Genomic DNA, 17,110 nt, shown 5'->3' with positions numbered 1-17,110 from the left:
CTGTAACTTTTAAATATGATTGGTTTTGGTGACATTTCTTTCTTCTCTCTGTGGTTTAGAAAGAGGAAAACTGTATGATCTTATCCATGTTTAGATCCCTGTCAGGTCGAATTGTTGGAGGTGTCTGGTGGTTCTTCACGCTCATTATTATATCATCTTACACTGCTAATCTGGCTGCTTTCCTGACTGTGGAGAGAATGGTCTCCCCCATAGAAAGTGCAGAAGACCTGGCCAAACAAACAGAAATTGCATACGGAACACTGGACTCTGGGTCAACAAAAGAATTCTTCCGAGTAAGTCACAGGAACCTTCAAAATTCTGAATTTCTAGGCAAGTTTGCAACACATATATCATGACCTTAGCTAGTGTAGATTGGAATGCACAATGGCAACAAAGGACTTTACTATTCAGTGTGTCTTCTTGGGTTTTTATTATCATAATATTAACTTGCCAATGGTGTACAGTACAAGAGGAAGAGGCTTTAAGAAATGACAATAGTAAAAAGGTAACTAAAGTCACTTTATAATCTGACTTACCCAACATCCAGTGTTAACTAGCTCTCTGATCATTTTACTTCAGGCAAGATTAGAATTGTATCTATTTTGAGGCCAAGAATATGAAAATAGAAAGCAAACCTTTCTTTTAAAGAAAGACTACATTTGGTATGTGATACCCAAAACCTCAGTGGCAGACTCGTTTATGAGCTGAATCACTCTGTAATCTATTCCAAAGCTGTAGTTTTCAAAGCAAAAGGTTTGCTTCCTTACAAAATTCTACTGGCAAGAAGTGTACCTCCTTAACAATCATTCTGGAGACCTCTATAACCATGGCTCTGGGGACCTCTGTAAGATTGTATGGAGTTTAGATTTGGTGACTTTTGTTTGGCAATAAAATGTTTCAAATTGTGGATGAGGCTCCTTTGGCTTTCTGTCACTGAAGCATAGGTGTTTGTCTTAGTCTGTTCTGTTATTTTTTCAGTTGTTCCATTGGGGTTAAACTGTTTTTAACCATTTTAATTTTTTTTTGAGACAGTGTTTCTCTGTGTAACAGCTCTAGCTGTCCTAGACGTAGCTTTCTAGACCAGGCTGGCCTTGAACTCACAGACATCTGCCTGTCTCTGCCTCCTGAGTGCTGGGATTAAAGCATGAGCCATCACCACCTGGCTAGTTTGTTTATTTGTTTGTTTGTTTTATTTTTTGTTGTGTTGCTTTTAAGTTAACAAATTAAGTACTCTAGTTCTGGGATTTCATTCATACATGTCATTATGCTTTGTTCTTATCCATGCCTCTCTCTCTCCCGTACTGTCTGCCAATGTTTCCTTCCTGTTGGTCCTCTCCTACCTTGAAATATCCCTTCTTTTCTTTGAGTTCCCTTCTAATTTGGTTCTTCCTAGGTATTGCCAGCTTATTTTGTGAATCTGGGGCCAAAATATTAAAAGGTAGCCAACATGACATTTACATAGATATTGAAGTAAATGATAATGAATTTATTTTGTATTTAATATCAATTATTTGAAGACAAGAGGTGGTAAATTATTTGGAATGTGAGAGATGTTTCACTATTTTCTAATCTTTCTATTTGGAAACTATGATAGCTTATATTCTGGACTTTTAAGGATCATCTGAGAGAGTGACATATATAATCTTCTCAGTACCTTGAAAATAAACACAACCAAATGTGATGTTCTGTATGCCAGCTTTAAATTTACTTGACATTTTTTAGATAACTTTTAAGAAGGGAATGTTCATTTTCATTTTGATTACATAGTATTACAAATATTTACACAAATCTAAATCAACAACAAATCATTCAAAGCTTGATGAAACAAACCAAATGATAAGTATTGTGCTTAGTGTTGAGTATTAGCCACAAATATTGATTAAAATTTCAAATGATCTAAAAATATTTGTGAATTTTTCTGAATAACTAAGTAATTGTCATGATAGTAGGCTTTATTAACAATATTGTCCAGATAAAGTTACTTAGTCAAGCCTTTTCTTAACTTACTGAAGAGGTTAGTAACATTTCCTGATATTGCCTGGAAACCTTTCTGTATCAGAAGAGAATGCTGTCACTCAATGTCTTCCATTGAGAAATGATGAATGATGCTCATTAGATGACAAAAAGGAAGGTTCATCACCTTGTCTTGAGTAATGAAGGGGGAAAGACCTGTCATGTCAATACCTTGAAAAAACAAACAAGCAATAACTCACTATAAAGCTCTTTAGCAGCCAACACAGTGCAGATTTTGACTTCTTAATCTTTACAAAGTTTTGTTTTTTCCTGCTCAAATTCTGAAAACTGGTGAAGTAGATAAGAGACTATATTAATAAGACATGTGAAACAAGGAAAGCTGCCTCCGTAGTTTAAATCTTCCCATATAAGCTTGATCCCCATCAAGCCTCTAATTCTTTCTCTCTTGTCCAACTTCAGTTTTAAAATGGAAAGATTTTTATATGTGTGGGTATTTATCCTCCAGAACACTCCAAACACTAATGGGATAACCAAGTAATTTTCCCAGGCAGAACAATTTCAAGAACGTGTACATTTGGGCTTTTGATAAGAACAGCATTCGTTTTCTTCCCGATTTGCTTCTGTCCCTCCATTCCCATTCATGGTGACCTGGTTTATATAAACCATTTGTCTGATGAGCAGAAGAAACAGAACTTGAAAGGTATTTTTATACTTGTCAGAAATGCTTTCTTGTAGGTACATGGTGATGGCACATGGCAGTTCCACTCAGCTCCTCAGGCAGTGAGTGGCCCATAGGCAGCACCGTACAAGAAATCACTTCTGTTATCTGCTGCAAAAACACCTTGGGTTATTCATGGGCCGAAATTATATATGCATTTGCCTTGGCTTTACCCCATTATGAAACTCCCTATACTTGGGGTTCTGCACACCTTGTTAAGCTTTCAAAAGCATCCTACATGTCAATCATGGCAGCCATGCCGTCCAAGCACTTTTACAATACATACCTGACTCAGACACACTGATTTGCACTTCAACACAAATTGAATCTTGTGCCTATTTCAGTAATCAGCAAGATGGAAGAATAAGTTAGATAGACTACTAGCTCAGGATTTAGAATATTATCAAAAAAGACATGGATGATATGTCCCCAGAATACAGGCCCTGCTACCTGCACCATCAGCAAGGGAAAAGTAACTAAATATCCATTAGAATGCATGATATGCATTTTCTATTAAATGCAGGTATGTACAATACTTCATATGTGAGGAATGAGAGTAGCATTATTAAAACTCCAAGGACTAATACATTGAACTAATATATTAATGCTCTAAACCACTGGCTTCTTGGACATTATTGCACAATAACAATGAAACAAGCAGATCTGACATTTCTAATTTTTAAAAAATGTCTTTATATGTTCTATATTTATTACCTTGATCATATCTGCTTCTTGCACCTTATTTTTAAATAGATTCCACAGTTGAAAGATTTAGGGATGTAAAATATCTGTGACCATTGTGTTTATTAGCTTGCTGAGTCTGCAGAATGTCCCTTATTTCAGCCCATCTCTTCAAATTTGTAAATATTTGCTTGCCCTCACGCATCAACAAACATGCTTTCAGTCCAAGTAAGCATGCACAGGGCTATTATTTCTAGATTTATGCTTTTGACTCCCCTCATACTTTGTGTGTGGAGTGTGTGTATGTGTGTGTGTGTGTGTGTGTGTGTGTGTGTGTGTGTGTGTGTGAGAGAGAGAGAGAGAGAGAGAGAGAGAGAGAGAGAGAGAGAGAGAGAGAGAGAGAGAGAGAGAAAGAGATCTTTTCCAAGTCAGTCCACTTTCAGGCAAAGTAAACATTTCTAAACCTTGCCACAGAGACAAGACAGGCCCAGCATTTCCCATGAGCATGCTTTCATCTGACCTCTGACCTCTTCCCACTGAGTCTGCTTGTTGTTGGTTGTTTTTCACTCTTTGGGCTCTTTACTCTTTTAGCTCTTTGGGGGGCCTGCCACCCAGCTCCCAAATAAATCACACACAGAGGCTTATTCTTAAATTATAAATGCCTGGCCTTAGCTTGGCTTATTTCTTGCTAGCTTTTCTTAAATTATCCCATCTACCTTTTCCCTCTGGGCTTTTTCTTTTGCTTACTTCTGTATATCTTACTTTCCCTCTTATCTGTGGCTGGTTGGCTGGCTGGCTGGCCCCTAGCATCCTCCTCTCCTTGTTCTCTTGCTCCTTTTCTTTTTCTTCTTCTATTTATTCTCTGCTTGCCAACCCCACCTATCGTTTCTCCTGCCCTGCTATTGGCCAGTCAGCTCTTTATCAGACCCTCAGGTGTTTTAGACAGGCACAGTATCACAACTTCACAGAGTTAAACAAATGCAACATAAAAGAATGCAACACACCTTTGCATCATTAAACAAATGTTCCACAGCATAAACAAATGTAACATGCTTTAAAATAATGTTCTACAAGATCTGCCCTTCAAAACTTCTGCTTGGACCTCCTTAAAGTTATCACAGACATTGTATGGATTCATCTTTTTTCTGAATTTTAAAGAAAATGAATGTAGCAATAATAAGTGAATTTTCAGGGTTGAGTGGATCAGTGGTTATATTCCTCAGAACCTACCTAGATGGTAGTCAACCTGAAACTCCAGTCTCTGGGAAGATGGAGACAGGAGATCCCCTAGAGCAAACTGGCTAACAAGACTGGGTTTCACTGAGACACCCTGCCTCAATGAATAAAGCAGAGCAAACAAAGATGAGTCCCACTATCAATCTCATGCTGCCACATGCACACACACACACACACACACACACACACACACACACACACACATGTTCTCACACACATGACAACATACATACACACACATACACCATAAACACACATACATGAAATGAAAAATTAGACTTTAAAAAACTGTCAATGGTCTGAAATTTTTTTTAATCCTAACTTTTTTCCCATTCTACTATGTTTTTTTGTTTTTGTTTTTGTTTTTCAAGACAGGGTTTCTCTGTGTAGCTTTGCTCCTTTCCTGGGACTCACTTGGTAGCCCAGGCTGGCCTCGAACTCACAGAGATCCGCCTGGCTCTGCCTCCCGCGTGCTGGGATTAAAGGCGTGCGCCACCACCGCCCGGCTCTACTATGTTTCTTATTGGGTGTAATGTATAGCTGTAACTTTCAATCTCCCAAGTAATTAGCACTTTTCTTGTATTCTTAATGTTTTCAAAATGGAGCTGCAAGATACTTCAGTTGTTGGCCATGCAAGTGTGAGGGCCTGAGTTTGATACTCAAAATCCACCTAAAAATGTTGAGGATAGTGTTGTAAACATGTAGTCCCATCACAGGAGAGGCAGGGCAGGTAAGTCCTCAGGCCGTGCTAGCCAGTCAAACTGGCCTGAAAGCTCAATTAGAAACCCTGCCTCAAAAAGCATGGTGGATGGGACCTGAGGAAACCCACCCAAAGTGGGCCTCTGACCTCACATCTATGTTCATGCATGCACACCCATATGTACACACACACACACACAACCACAATCTCTATATTATGAAATAGTTTTCAAATGTGAGTAGCATGAAAACCTTTCAAAGGCCATTCTAGATTGTTTCTCACATTCTTTGTCATGGAACAAATGCAATGATAAGCACTGGTGTGTGGTAATAAGCTATCAAATAATACTAGCTAGCACTTTCCTATCTTACCAGATGTGTCTTTTGGAAACTGGAGTTCATGTGGCTCTTTTTTCACATAAAAAATGTATTTTGGGAGCTGTTGGGATGGCTCACTAGCTTAAATACTTGCTGCAAAAGCCTCAAAACTGAGTTTGATATCCAGAACTCATGAAAGGAGACAATTGACCCCCAAAAGCTGTCATTCCTCCTCAGCACATGCATTCTGACACCACAGCCCTGAATACACACACACACACACACACACACACACACACACACACACACACAAATAATAATTAACTAAAATTTAAATATAAAATCCAAAAAGACTTAAGTAAATTAAATAGTGAGGGTAATAAAAGTAAATAAAAGTAATTTTTAAAAATAAATAAGCTTCTTGGCCAGAGTCATGTAGTTAGAATGATGCCAAAATGAAGTATGAAAACAGAAGTCACTCTCTTTAAAGCCCAGTGTGTTGTCCTATTTGTTGATTTTGTCAGATTCAGTCTCAAGCTGTCAGAGTCATCTGGAGCTTGGATATTGTTCAATGGTTACTCAGTCCGTAAACTCGAGCACTTATCCTGTCTCTTTAATATCAAGGGCTGAGTTGGTGTGAAACGAACTTTGGAGGAATGAAAATATTATATATAAAAATAAAATGGCTCTACTACAGCTCAAATGTAGAGCTGAGAAGCGTTTTCTAGAAGCAAGGATCAAGTCTGAACTGGGCCTTCTTAACCTCACCAGGAGTACGATAGAATATGGGGGTTTTAACTGTTCAATTCTTCTCAGGGCCTCCCACCTTCAATAACAGCAACAACAATATCCAGTAAAACAGGAGAGTGTCATAATTATTAGGACAAGTGGAACACGCTTTTTTAGTCATCACTATAAATGTCTGGCACTTAGTTGATTTCCTAAAAGAATTGTAAAAGTTAAACTTCTGAAGAGTTAGGTCTCTGATAATGGGATGACACTAAAAGACTTACCATCACCTCGCTTTTTTCTATATTAACATGCTGTTTCCTTCTTTCCTGTATTTAATTTTCTTTGCATTTCCTCCAGAGATCAAAAATAGCAGTGTATGAAAAGATGTGGACCTACATGCGATCGGCAGAGCCATCTGTGTTCACTAGGACTACAGCGGAGGGCGTGGCTCGTGTTCGCAAGTCCAAGGGCAAATTTGCCTTCCTCCTGGAGTCCACGATGAACGAATACATTGAGCAGCGAAAGCCCTGTGACACAATGAAAGTGGGAGGAAACCTGGATTCCAAAGGCTATGGTGTAGCAACGCCCAAGGGTTCCTCATTAAGGTGGGTGGAATAGTATAACAATAGATCATGCATTGTTATAGTATTCCACCTTCCCTGATGTCCCTGAAAGAATTATTTTACTTTGTGTGTGAATATAGTATGTTTGTTGGTTTATTTTCCTTTTCTCCATTTCATACTTTTGATCAACAGTCAGGTAAAAGTAATTTTTTTAATTTTGATTCTAAAATGATCATAGTTGACATTGATCTTTGAAGGCCATATAAAAACCAACGTGGTTGAACACTAGCTGCTTGCAGTGGGCCTAAATCATGGGTATTTTATTTTTTCTAGATCTCATCAACTTTTTCTATTGTTTTGCCCACCAAAATTGATGCTGCCTGCTGCCACTGTGTCATTAGTGATTCTGCATTTTATCGTTCTGTTTAAACATTATTCCAGACTCTCAGTCAGAAGAAATCCACTTCTTTCCAACAGAGAGATTGCCTTTTTCCATTTCAGTGTTTTGTTTAGTATGCCATCATTCTTTTTCAGAGTATGGTGAGGTTGTACTGGTACTGTTTGAAATCATGACCACTTTTAAAACCAACAAGATCTAGACGGAAGAGTAGGCTCTGGCTTTATGGTGCTTACTCAGGTCACACTCCCATATATTTTAAAGGGAGTGTGGTATAAGTAAGATCTGTAAAGTTAGAACAAGTATGCCTCAAAAATGTTTGTAGATAGACTTTGCCAAGGGGCTCATAGAAAAAGCATTACCTGTATGGGTTAAAAAGGAGACTTTCACTCTTACAAAAATACTGGTCAAATCTGCCCTTTGCATCCTTTCGGTTCTCAACATAGAAAATTCATGTTTACATCCAGGAAGCAGAATTTCCTATTTTCCTTAAGTAATAAAGGCTGCTTTGAACCTACTGGTGCTAGAGCCCACTGCAAGTGATAACTGACAAATCACTCTGGTCTCAGTACTGCTTAGGAGAGAAGCACAAAGTACAGATTCAAGAGGAAATCACAGGCCTTGCTAAAGGGCTTAACCAAGAACCTGTCTTGAGAAGTGATGTCTCTGGTAAGCCACTGAAAACTGAAGGTAATAAGAATTGTATATTGCCCAGCCACAATGAAAGCAATGCCAATGTCCTGTGGTTGTTTTCATTGGCTCCAGAAAGGGAACTTCAATGAACTTGGGTGTTCTGGGCTTGGGGGAGGGTTGAGATACCTATTTTAAAAACAAATATGGGTACTGGGAAGGGTTATGTTACTGCAATATAGTGTATTGGGGAGGATAGTCTGTGAATGGGAAACTTTTTAAAGGAAATAGTTACAAAAAGTAGTCAGTAAAGACAAATTTGAGTACAGATTCTGGCAGCTCTGAACTCTGGTTTATTTGAACAAATATTCCATATAAAACTAGAGAAATAATCAGGGAAATACCACACTAATAAATTACCCATGACACAACCCTAACTAAAAAGATCTCAGCCACTTAGAAACTTACACTGCCACCAGGGTGTTTAGACTTTGATGACATATCTTGTACAATGTGTTACAAAATGCACATAATTACTATTAAGTTGAGTATCAGATAAACTTCTCTTAAGGTAGCAGTACAAGAACACTTTAATGTAAATAACTTACAAGAACGAGAAGGGTGAAAGCAACTATGATTGATGTATAGATCCGTGGTCAAGCTATAGGTTATATTCCCTGTCTGACTCTTTTAATTAATTCTCCGGGGATATAACTGCCTTTTCCTCTGTCTGTGTCTTCTGATGAAGTCAAGCTTCAGGGACTGAATTTGGCCCTAAGATACAGTGTGTCTGCCTCCCATTGATGGCTAGAGAGTTTCCTCTTAAATGTGCCACTTTGTCAAATCAACACTACAGGCATTGTTTGGGGCAACGCCGAAGGGCTTCATCTGTCTAGAACTGTATAATAATGAGTGATTGGCTTCCCCCTCTTTTCCTGTCCTTGCTAGATCTTGTTAATGAGGCAATTGTTAAACTCAGCTTCCTGGATGAGGAGTTTTTTACGCATTTTGTTTTCTGTATACCACAGTTTCCTGAGCAAGCTGGCCCCTGCATGCCAAATCCACAGTCATTTTTTCCATGTCTTTGAGAGCTCTGGAAGGGCACTGAAGGCTAAAAGCATTCACCTTTCCACTGTCTTCAGTCCCCCATCCCCAGCCATATAAGCAAGAGAGGCCCATTAAATTGAAATTCTTATTCTCCTTTCCCTAGGAGATTTAGCTTTCAAAAGGAGCAAACCAATACAGAATTGTACTAATAAGCATCTTTTGCATACATTAGTTTGTAGAAACAGGTTCACATTAGTTGCATCCATAAAGCAAAATTCAGAGGGCACACCATCATCAGGTGTTCCTTAAACCTGTCTTACTCATTCAGCAGAAACTTAAATCTGTTTTCCCATAGAAGCTATTTTTTTAAAATCTGGTCTTTGCATTAATTATGTTGCTTATGGTAGGACTTATGTATGCCATTGTTATTAACTGTGACTTTCCTCACAACCTCTGTTGTGATTGACTAAGCAACTAAGAAAAGATAAAACAGCAATGTTTCCTTCTGTGTTGTGTAAGTATAAGGCTGGCAAATGCCTTGCCATGTTCCTTTTACCTAGAGTTTTAAGTTTCCATACTTTACTATTTGTTCAAAATGCTACAGAATAAATATCACAGAAAGGCAGAATAGAGTGGCATATAGTTATAATAGACAGTCAGGTCTTTGTTCTTTACTGTGAGCTTTAAAACAAGCAAGACAGTTTCAGAGACAGCATCTGTGACTAGTCTGAAAATGTCACTGTAGGGGCTGAAATGTAGCTCAGCACTAGAGAGCGTGAACAGCAACCACCAGCCCTAAGTGCAAGCCCAGGCAATGAAAATAATCAGGTCACCTGGCACAACTGACAGACAGTGAAAAACAGACTCTTACCATTCAGAAAGACTTCACTTCAGAACATTATCCACTGGACATATGTGCAAATCTTAAAAACATTAAGCGTTCAGTTGTGGACAGCTCTGAAACTATTAATTATTGTATTTTAGCAGAAATTCTCCAATTCTTAAATGACAGAAGGGTTTGAGGTATATTGATCTTTTTATTTCTCCTGAATCTCCTTTGTACATGCACATTCTTGTTTAGGATTCTCTGGATTCCATGTTATTTTCCACAACCCTTCTCCAGTAGCCTTGACTAACCAAATTCACCATGAAAGGTTTTCTCTGACTAGCAAATTCATAAGGGTTATTTTAAAGTATGTATTTCAAGAGGTGTGATACTAAAATGTAAAGGTTAGATGAAAGAGGAAGTTTATTTTAATTTTAATATTAATGCCATCAATATTATCACCCTGCACATTCAGATTTACCATGGTTCAAATACCTTATACACCAATTGGCATTAAGTATTTATACTACAATAAAATTATATGTATTATTTTGAAGTTGCCTTCAACTTTACTACATCCTCTATGCTACTTTAATTACTATGCTATCAAGTTTACCATGTGATAAATAAATCCATTAAAAGATTTTTAGAGTTATTTGGTTAATAGAAATGTTCAAGGTATTATGTCGCTTTTAGATGAGAATGTTCATTTAACAATATTCATATTCTTCAGCATCTTCACATAACCACCAAGGAATAAAGCAATGAGTCTCATCTGCTGACTTATTCTGGTCCTTATGGGACTTTACATCTTGATCCAAATACTTGAAGACAAATTAAAATCCTGTAGTTTCCAATGCTTTTATTAACAATATTACTTTTCATGTAAAACATCTCTGAAGATGTTTGTAGAACTGTGTCTAAAATAGAGATTTTTTTCTGACATCAAAGGTAAATGGTGATGTTTCAAAAGGTGGTAACTCTGAGAGCATGAATTCTGAAAATGTTAAAGCCTGGATGGACTGGAGATGCTCAGCAGCAGTAGCAACAGGAGCTAGTTCTTGGAAACCAGGCCTGTCATGGTTCTGTGCAGCAGGCACTCCAAGCCTCCCTGCAGCAGCATGGCATAGGGATTGAGTATAAGAAAGGGAAGTAGAAAACAAGATCTTTTATTAGACTTTCTCTTTCAGTATGGCCTCATGGGGTGTTTGGACCAAATCACCTTTCTTTCACATTTTTCAAGGGCAGATGTGTAAAAAATAATACCCTCATTTGTGTATGAAAGATATATTATCCTATAGCACCACTATACAATGTGAAATTTGTAAGACATACTTATCATAAGTTTAGATGCACTTAAGTTTAGGGAAACAAAATTTGCTGCTGCATACTGTGTGTGAGAATCAAATTTTGTTTTTATGTCAGAAACAAGTCAACTTTTAGTACTTAATATAAATATAGAAAAGCTTAAAAATACAGAAACATGAGGTTAGGTACTGTCTTAGTTTGGGTTTCTACTGCTGGGAAGAGACACCATGACCACAGCAACTCTTTTTTTTCATCTATTTATTTTACATCCCGGCCACAGCCTCCACCCTCCATTCCTCCCCTCCCAGCCCATCTCCCCTACCCTCCCTTCTGCCCCCCAATTCCCTCCTCTTTCCTCTTCATCCAGGAAAGGGCAGCTCTCCTGTGAGCATCAATAAAACATGGCATGTCAAGTTGCAGTAAGAGTAAGCACCTCCCCATGTATTAAGGCTGGGCAAGGCAACCCAGTATGAGGAGTAGGGTCCCAAAAGCCAGTAAAAGGGTCAGAGATAGTCCCTGTTTCTGCTGCTAGGAGTCCCATAAGAGGACCAAGCTACACAACTGTAACATATATGCAGAGTACCTAGGTCGGTCCCATGCAGGCTCCCTGGTTGTCAGTTCATATGAGCCCAGGTTAGTTGATTGTATGAGCGTTCCCATGGTGTCCTTGACCCCTCTGGTTCCTCTACTCCTTTCTCCTCCTCCTAATGTTTGGCTGTGGGTCTCTGCTTCTGCCTCCATTAGTTGCTGGATAAAGCCTCTGATGACAATTGGGCCAGGCACCAACCTGGTCACAATAGATGGCCAGTTCAAGCTACTTATCTACTATTGCTAGCAGTCTAGCTGGGGTCCTCCCCATAGATTCCTGGGAGATTCCCTGGCACCAGGCTTCCATCCAACCCCAAAATGCACCCCCAGCAGACCCCTCAGTACAGTCCTCCTCCGTGTCCCCCCCAACCTGATTGCTCATGTTCCCATCCCCATCTGCCCTCAGTCCACTCATTAAACCTCTTCTCTTTCCCCTTCCCAGGGAGATCTGAGTATTCCCAAAACCCATGAATTCTCCTTGCTACCCAGTCTCTCTCGGTCTGTGGATTGTAACATAGTTATCCTTTATTTTACAGCTAATATCTACTTATGAGTGAGTACATATCATGTCTTTCTTTGTTGGTTTGAGTTACCTCACTCAGGTTGATTTTTTTTTTTCTAGTTCCATCTATTTGCTTTCAAATTTCCTGGTGTCCTTGTTTTTAACAGCTGAGAAAATGTACCATATTTTCTTTATTCATTCCTTGGAAGAAGAATATCTAGGTTGTTTCCAGGTTCTGGCTACTACAAGTAAAGCTGCTATGAACATAGTTGCACAAGTGTCCTTGTGATATGATTGAGCATTTTTTGAATATATGTCCAAGAGAGTATAGCTGGGTCTTGTGGTAGGTTGATTCTCAGTTTTCTGAGGAACTGACACACTGACTTTCAAAGTGGCTGTACAAGTTTTGCACACCCACCAGCAATGAAGGAGTGTTCCCCTTGCTCTACATCCTCTTCAGCATAAGCTGTCATTAGTGTTTTTGATCTTAGCCATTCTGACAGGTGTAAGTTGGGATCTCAAAGTCATTTTGATTTGCATTCCCTGATGGCTAAGGATGTTGAACATCTCCTTAACTGTTTCTTGGCTATCTAAGATTCTTCTGTTGAGAATGCTCTGTTTAGATCTGCATCCCATTTTTCAATTGGATTATTTGGTTTGTTGATATGTAGGTTCTTGAGTGCTTTATATATTTTAGAAATCAGCATGCTCTCAGATGTCAGGTTAGTGAAGATCTTTTCCCTTTCTGTAGTGACCATAGCAACTCTTATAAATGAAAATATTTAATTGGGATGGCTTACTTGCAGTACAGATGTTCTGTCCATTATCAATATGGTAGGACATGGTAGAGTACAGACAAACATCGTGCTGGAGAGGTAGCTGAGAGTTCTACATCTTGGGAAGGCAACAGGAAGCAGTCTATCTCAGAGGGCATGGCTTAAGCATATATAAACCTCAAAGCCCATCTCCACAGTGACACACTTCCTCCAACAAGACCACACCCACTCCAACAAGGTGAAACCTTTTAATAGTACCACTCCCTTGGGGGCCATTTTCTTTCAAACCACCACAAGTATTAATATTACTGAGTTCCAGTTGGCTGTAAGTGAGTAAATGTTCATTTTTGTCTCCTGGAAATGAGATAGTGTAGATTCCTATACAATAATACAATTTAATACAATATTTGATTAGTTTTTTTTTTTTCAGAATTTCATACATGTATACAATGTATGTTGATCAGATCCACTTCTCATTCCCCACTAATTTCTCCTGGATCCTCCTAACATGGCTTCCTGCCAACTTCATGTCCTGTTCTTTTATTTTAGCATATCTCACTGAGTTCTGTTAGTCATGACCCTGACCCTGTGAGCATAGGTGTGCAGACAATTACTGAATCAGTGGTTACATCTCCAAGGAAAAATTACTCTTCCTACTCCAGCAGCCATGAACTGCCAATATAGCTAAGAGTGGGGCCTCAAAAGCCCCCCGTTCTCATATGGGAATTTTGATTGACTTGATCTTTAAGCACACAATTTTTATATCAAGTAGTATGGTAAAAGATGTTTGTGAATATCCTCCATATTTCTTATTGACATTTGAACAGATGCTCCAGAAAAGCTGACTTTTGTAATCCCATTTTGTTTTGATAGTCTATCTGGCTAAGGATTAGATGAACAGGACAAAATGGGTCTCACCATTCAGCATCCACAGACACACAAGCATGTAAATTCCCCCAGTGCTCTAGCACTTAAAGGCTCCCGAGTTCTCTATAGAGATGCTGGTATTTACTGTGAGTACCAAGTTTTTTGTATTCACAAATTAAGATGACATGCGGTAAATACATGTGTGTTTACCTGGGAAAAAATGATAGCACAAAAGGACCCATTTAGTACATCCTTCCTTTTTCAGATGTTTGAGCACTTTGGAAAACATGAAACTTTCTGCAACCATCAGGAATTTGAGGTTTTAAATTTCACTTTTCAGTAGTTGAAAAAATGGTTAACATGATAGCTCCCTTGAAGAGGAAACAACCATTGCTTTTTTCTTAAGTTTCTAGGGGATACACCATATATGATGTATTTTTACTTTTCTTCCCATTAGATCCAAATCCCCTGGCACATAATTCTATAGATGGTTGCTGGCTTCCAATTGAGATTTTTCCAGGTGATTTGTAAGTTTTTTATTCTGGGGGCAGGTTGCAGACACCTGAGTACTTAGTACAAAGTTGAAAAGTTGCTAAATTTAGTGTTTGGTTCTTTTTTCATTTTTATCTTTCCATTTATAAGTTATATTTTAATGACTTGGGGAGGAAGTAGGGATTTTCTGTTTGTTTTAGTTCCCACTACTTCAAAGAAAGATATATTTAATAAAATGAAATTTCTACAAGAGAGATTGTAGAGTCTAAACTTTTGCATCCAGGCTAGACTCCAGCTCTGCTACTCAAAAAAAGAAAATTTCAAACTATTGGTCTTTCAATTAATGCACTTGCCTCATAGAAAATAAAATCAGCCATTGTAATGTGTGTGTGTAATCCCAGAATTTGGGAGATGGAAACAGAAGGATCAAACATTCAGAGTCATTCTCAGAAAATAGGGAATTTGAGGCCAGCCCAAGATACATGAGACCCTGTCTTATAAATAAATCAATAATAAATAAATAAGGGTGAATTTTTTAAGCATGCAGAAGTGAAAAGTAAGTATGTGGTGGCTTCTGTAAAGCATGAATCACCTCTTTCTATCATGGTGAACAGAAGATAGATATAGGTTCCCTCTTACAAATCTTCATAATGGGATTAGAGTGAAAGCATTCCATCAGAAGGTTCTGTAAAGTGAAAAATGAGAAAGTGGAACATTGTAGATACTCAGATAAGAAAGTAAAAACCAACTAGACAAAGTGCCGCATCAGAAAGGATCTCATAACAGAAGGGTAGGTGGAGAAATATATAAAGCCAATATCCTAGAAGGTAGACAAATGAGCAGCAGATACCAGTAGGCCTAGACCTGCTGTTTCTGGTTTTGTGTTGAACTGGACTTGCTAATCTGAGCAGAATATAAGAACAAGTTGTTCTCATTTAAATCTTAGCTTCGAGACAAATACCTTGCATCAAAGAATTTAGCCATTTGAAGCTTTCAACATCCTCAATTGTACCTGGCCAGAGTGAATCAGAATGTACAGGTATAAAATGCCTGTATTCCCAACACAGGAAGGGCAACTGTGGCATCATTACCAGGAGGTATTAATATAAAAGGCAAAAGCTAATGTGTACCTGGAGTTTGTGTGTGAGAACATTGCATTCTTGCATTTTGAAATGCACAAAACAGAGTTGAGTGAAACATAGTCATGTTTCCATTTGTTCCATTAATATTGAATTTGTCTGTACATTCATATTCAACATTCTCTACATTAAGGTTTAAATTTTCCAGTGTAAGGTTTTGTTTGTTATTCTCTGTGACATAGATTTGTACAATGACTACAAAGTGGTTCATAAGTGCTTTTTAAAAATAACTCTTCAATGAAGAGAATGTGTTGGGAAAGCTTCCTGAACATAGCATTTCAGTGCACAGGACTGTGAGTTCTACAGATGACAAACCCACCTGGCCTTAATAGCAGAAACTGTATTTCACTTATGAATAGCTCTTTGTGCAGCCTCAGAACATCAGCAAAGGTCAAGTAGTGAGTTTTGTGGCAGTACTTGCAGATGCAGTACTTCAGACATCTTCCTAAGTGAAAGCATGCAGGTTAGGGGCAGCCTGGGCCCTTCAGTTCAGGCTGCTCAGGACCACAATTCTTGAGTAGCTCTTATAAATCTGGAGAGAGAAGAGAAGCCTTCAACCCATAGTGCAATAGATCCCTGCCCCTTATGCTTCTAGAACACTCTTACCTGAGAGAATAGAGACAGATTAGGGAGAAACTGGAGAAGAGAATGTGGAATAAAGCTCTTGCAATAATTAGGAAGACAAATCTTATATAATCTATAACATACAAGTTGGAGGGATACATTATAAAGTGAACATTAATATAAGATTCCTTAATACAGTTCCACATGTTGTGGTGATACCAACCATAAAATTATTTTCATGGCTACTTCATATCTGTAATTTTATGACTGTTATAAAGCTAAATTGGTCTTAGCGGACCCCTGTGAAAGGGACATTTGACCTCCAAAGGGGTCATAACCCATGGATTGAAAACAGCTGCCTTAAAGCTTATTATTGTGAAAATGTAATCTACTTCTCAGTGTAACAATCTCTGCAATGATGCTTTAATGCAATTTTATGCTGATGATAATCATCTTAGTAGATCATAGATAGACATTGGTTTTCTGCAAACATGAAAATCTACTTCACCATCTACTTCATTAGCATATATGAGAAAGCATCCATTCACCACTATAGATGAGATAAACTTCTTGTGTCTCAAGATAGTATCAACCAAAATGGAACTAGCTTTATGCATTCATGTTTAAGAGAGGGAAGATAAAAATAGTTTGGCAGTTACAGAACAATGTAGAAAATAGTAATTATTCTGATTTAGAATTATATTGTTCCTTAATTTAGAATAAGAAAACTGAAGTTCATTTACTTTAAAGGTTTCTCCTCATGCCCAAAATAGACCTCTAGCTCTTGGCTTCAGAATGAACTAACAGACATCTAAGATTGCTTTGTTGTGGACATACAGTATCGTATGCAGGGAAATAACTAAATAGAAAGTCATATTTCATATCTCCAGATGCCTGAGCCTTCAGAGAAGCAACCAATTTACTAGTTAAAAGATTTTTTTTAAAAGAAAAGATGAGTAGACTAGCAAAAAATTGAAATGTTGATAGCTCATTGTTTATCTTTTTTATATGCATATTCTTCCATAATTGAACACCATTTCTTTTACATAGACA

General features: G+C 38.1%; 1 protein-coding gene across 5 annotated transcripts in view; it reads left to right on the top strand.

Annotated features, from left to right (window-relative positions):
• Window positions 1-17,110, top strand: part of Gria4 (glutamate ionotropic receptor AMPA type subunit 4) — a 384,585-nt gene that overhangs the window by 335,486 nt on the left and 31,989 nt on the right. For all 5 annotated transcript variants that reach the window (XM_006983747.4, XM_016002319.3, XM_006983746.4 and 2 more), the window contains exons 13-14: window positions 95-293; window positions 6,716-6,963. In XM_006983747.4, the coding sequence (XP_006983809.1) occupies window positions 95-293; window positions 6,716-6,963 (447 nt within the window). The remainder of the gene's footprint in view (window positions 1-94; window positions 294-6,715; window positions 6,964-17,110) is intronic.

Source organism: Peromyscus maniculatus, chromosome 7, assembly GCF_049852395.1.
Source record: "Peromyscus maniculatus bairdii isolate BWxNUB_F1_BW_parent chromosome 7, HU_Pman_BW_mat_3.1, whole genome shotgun sequence".
Taxonomy (NCBI): domain Eukaryota; kingdom Metazoa; phylum Chordata; class Mammalia; order Rodentia; family Cricetidae; genus Peromyscus; species Peromyscus maniculatus.
Note: the sequence above shows the minus strand (reverse complement) of the source record. Positions and strands in the feature narration are given on the sequence as shown.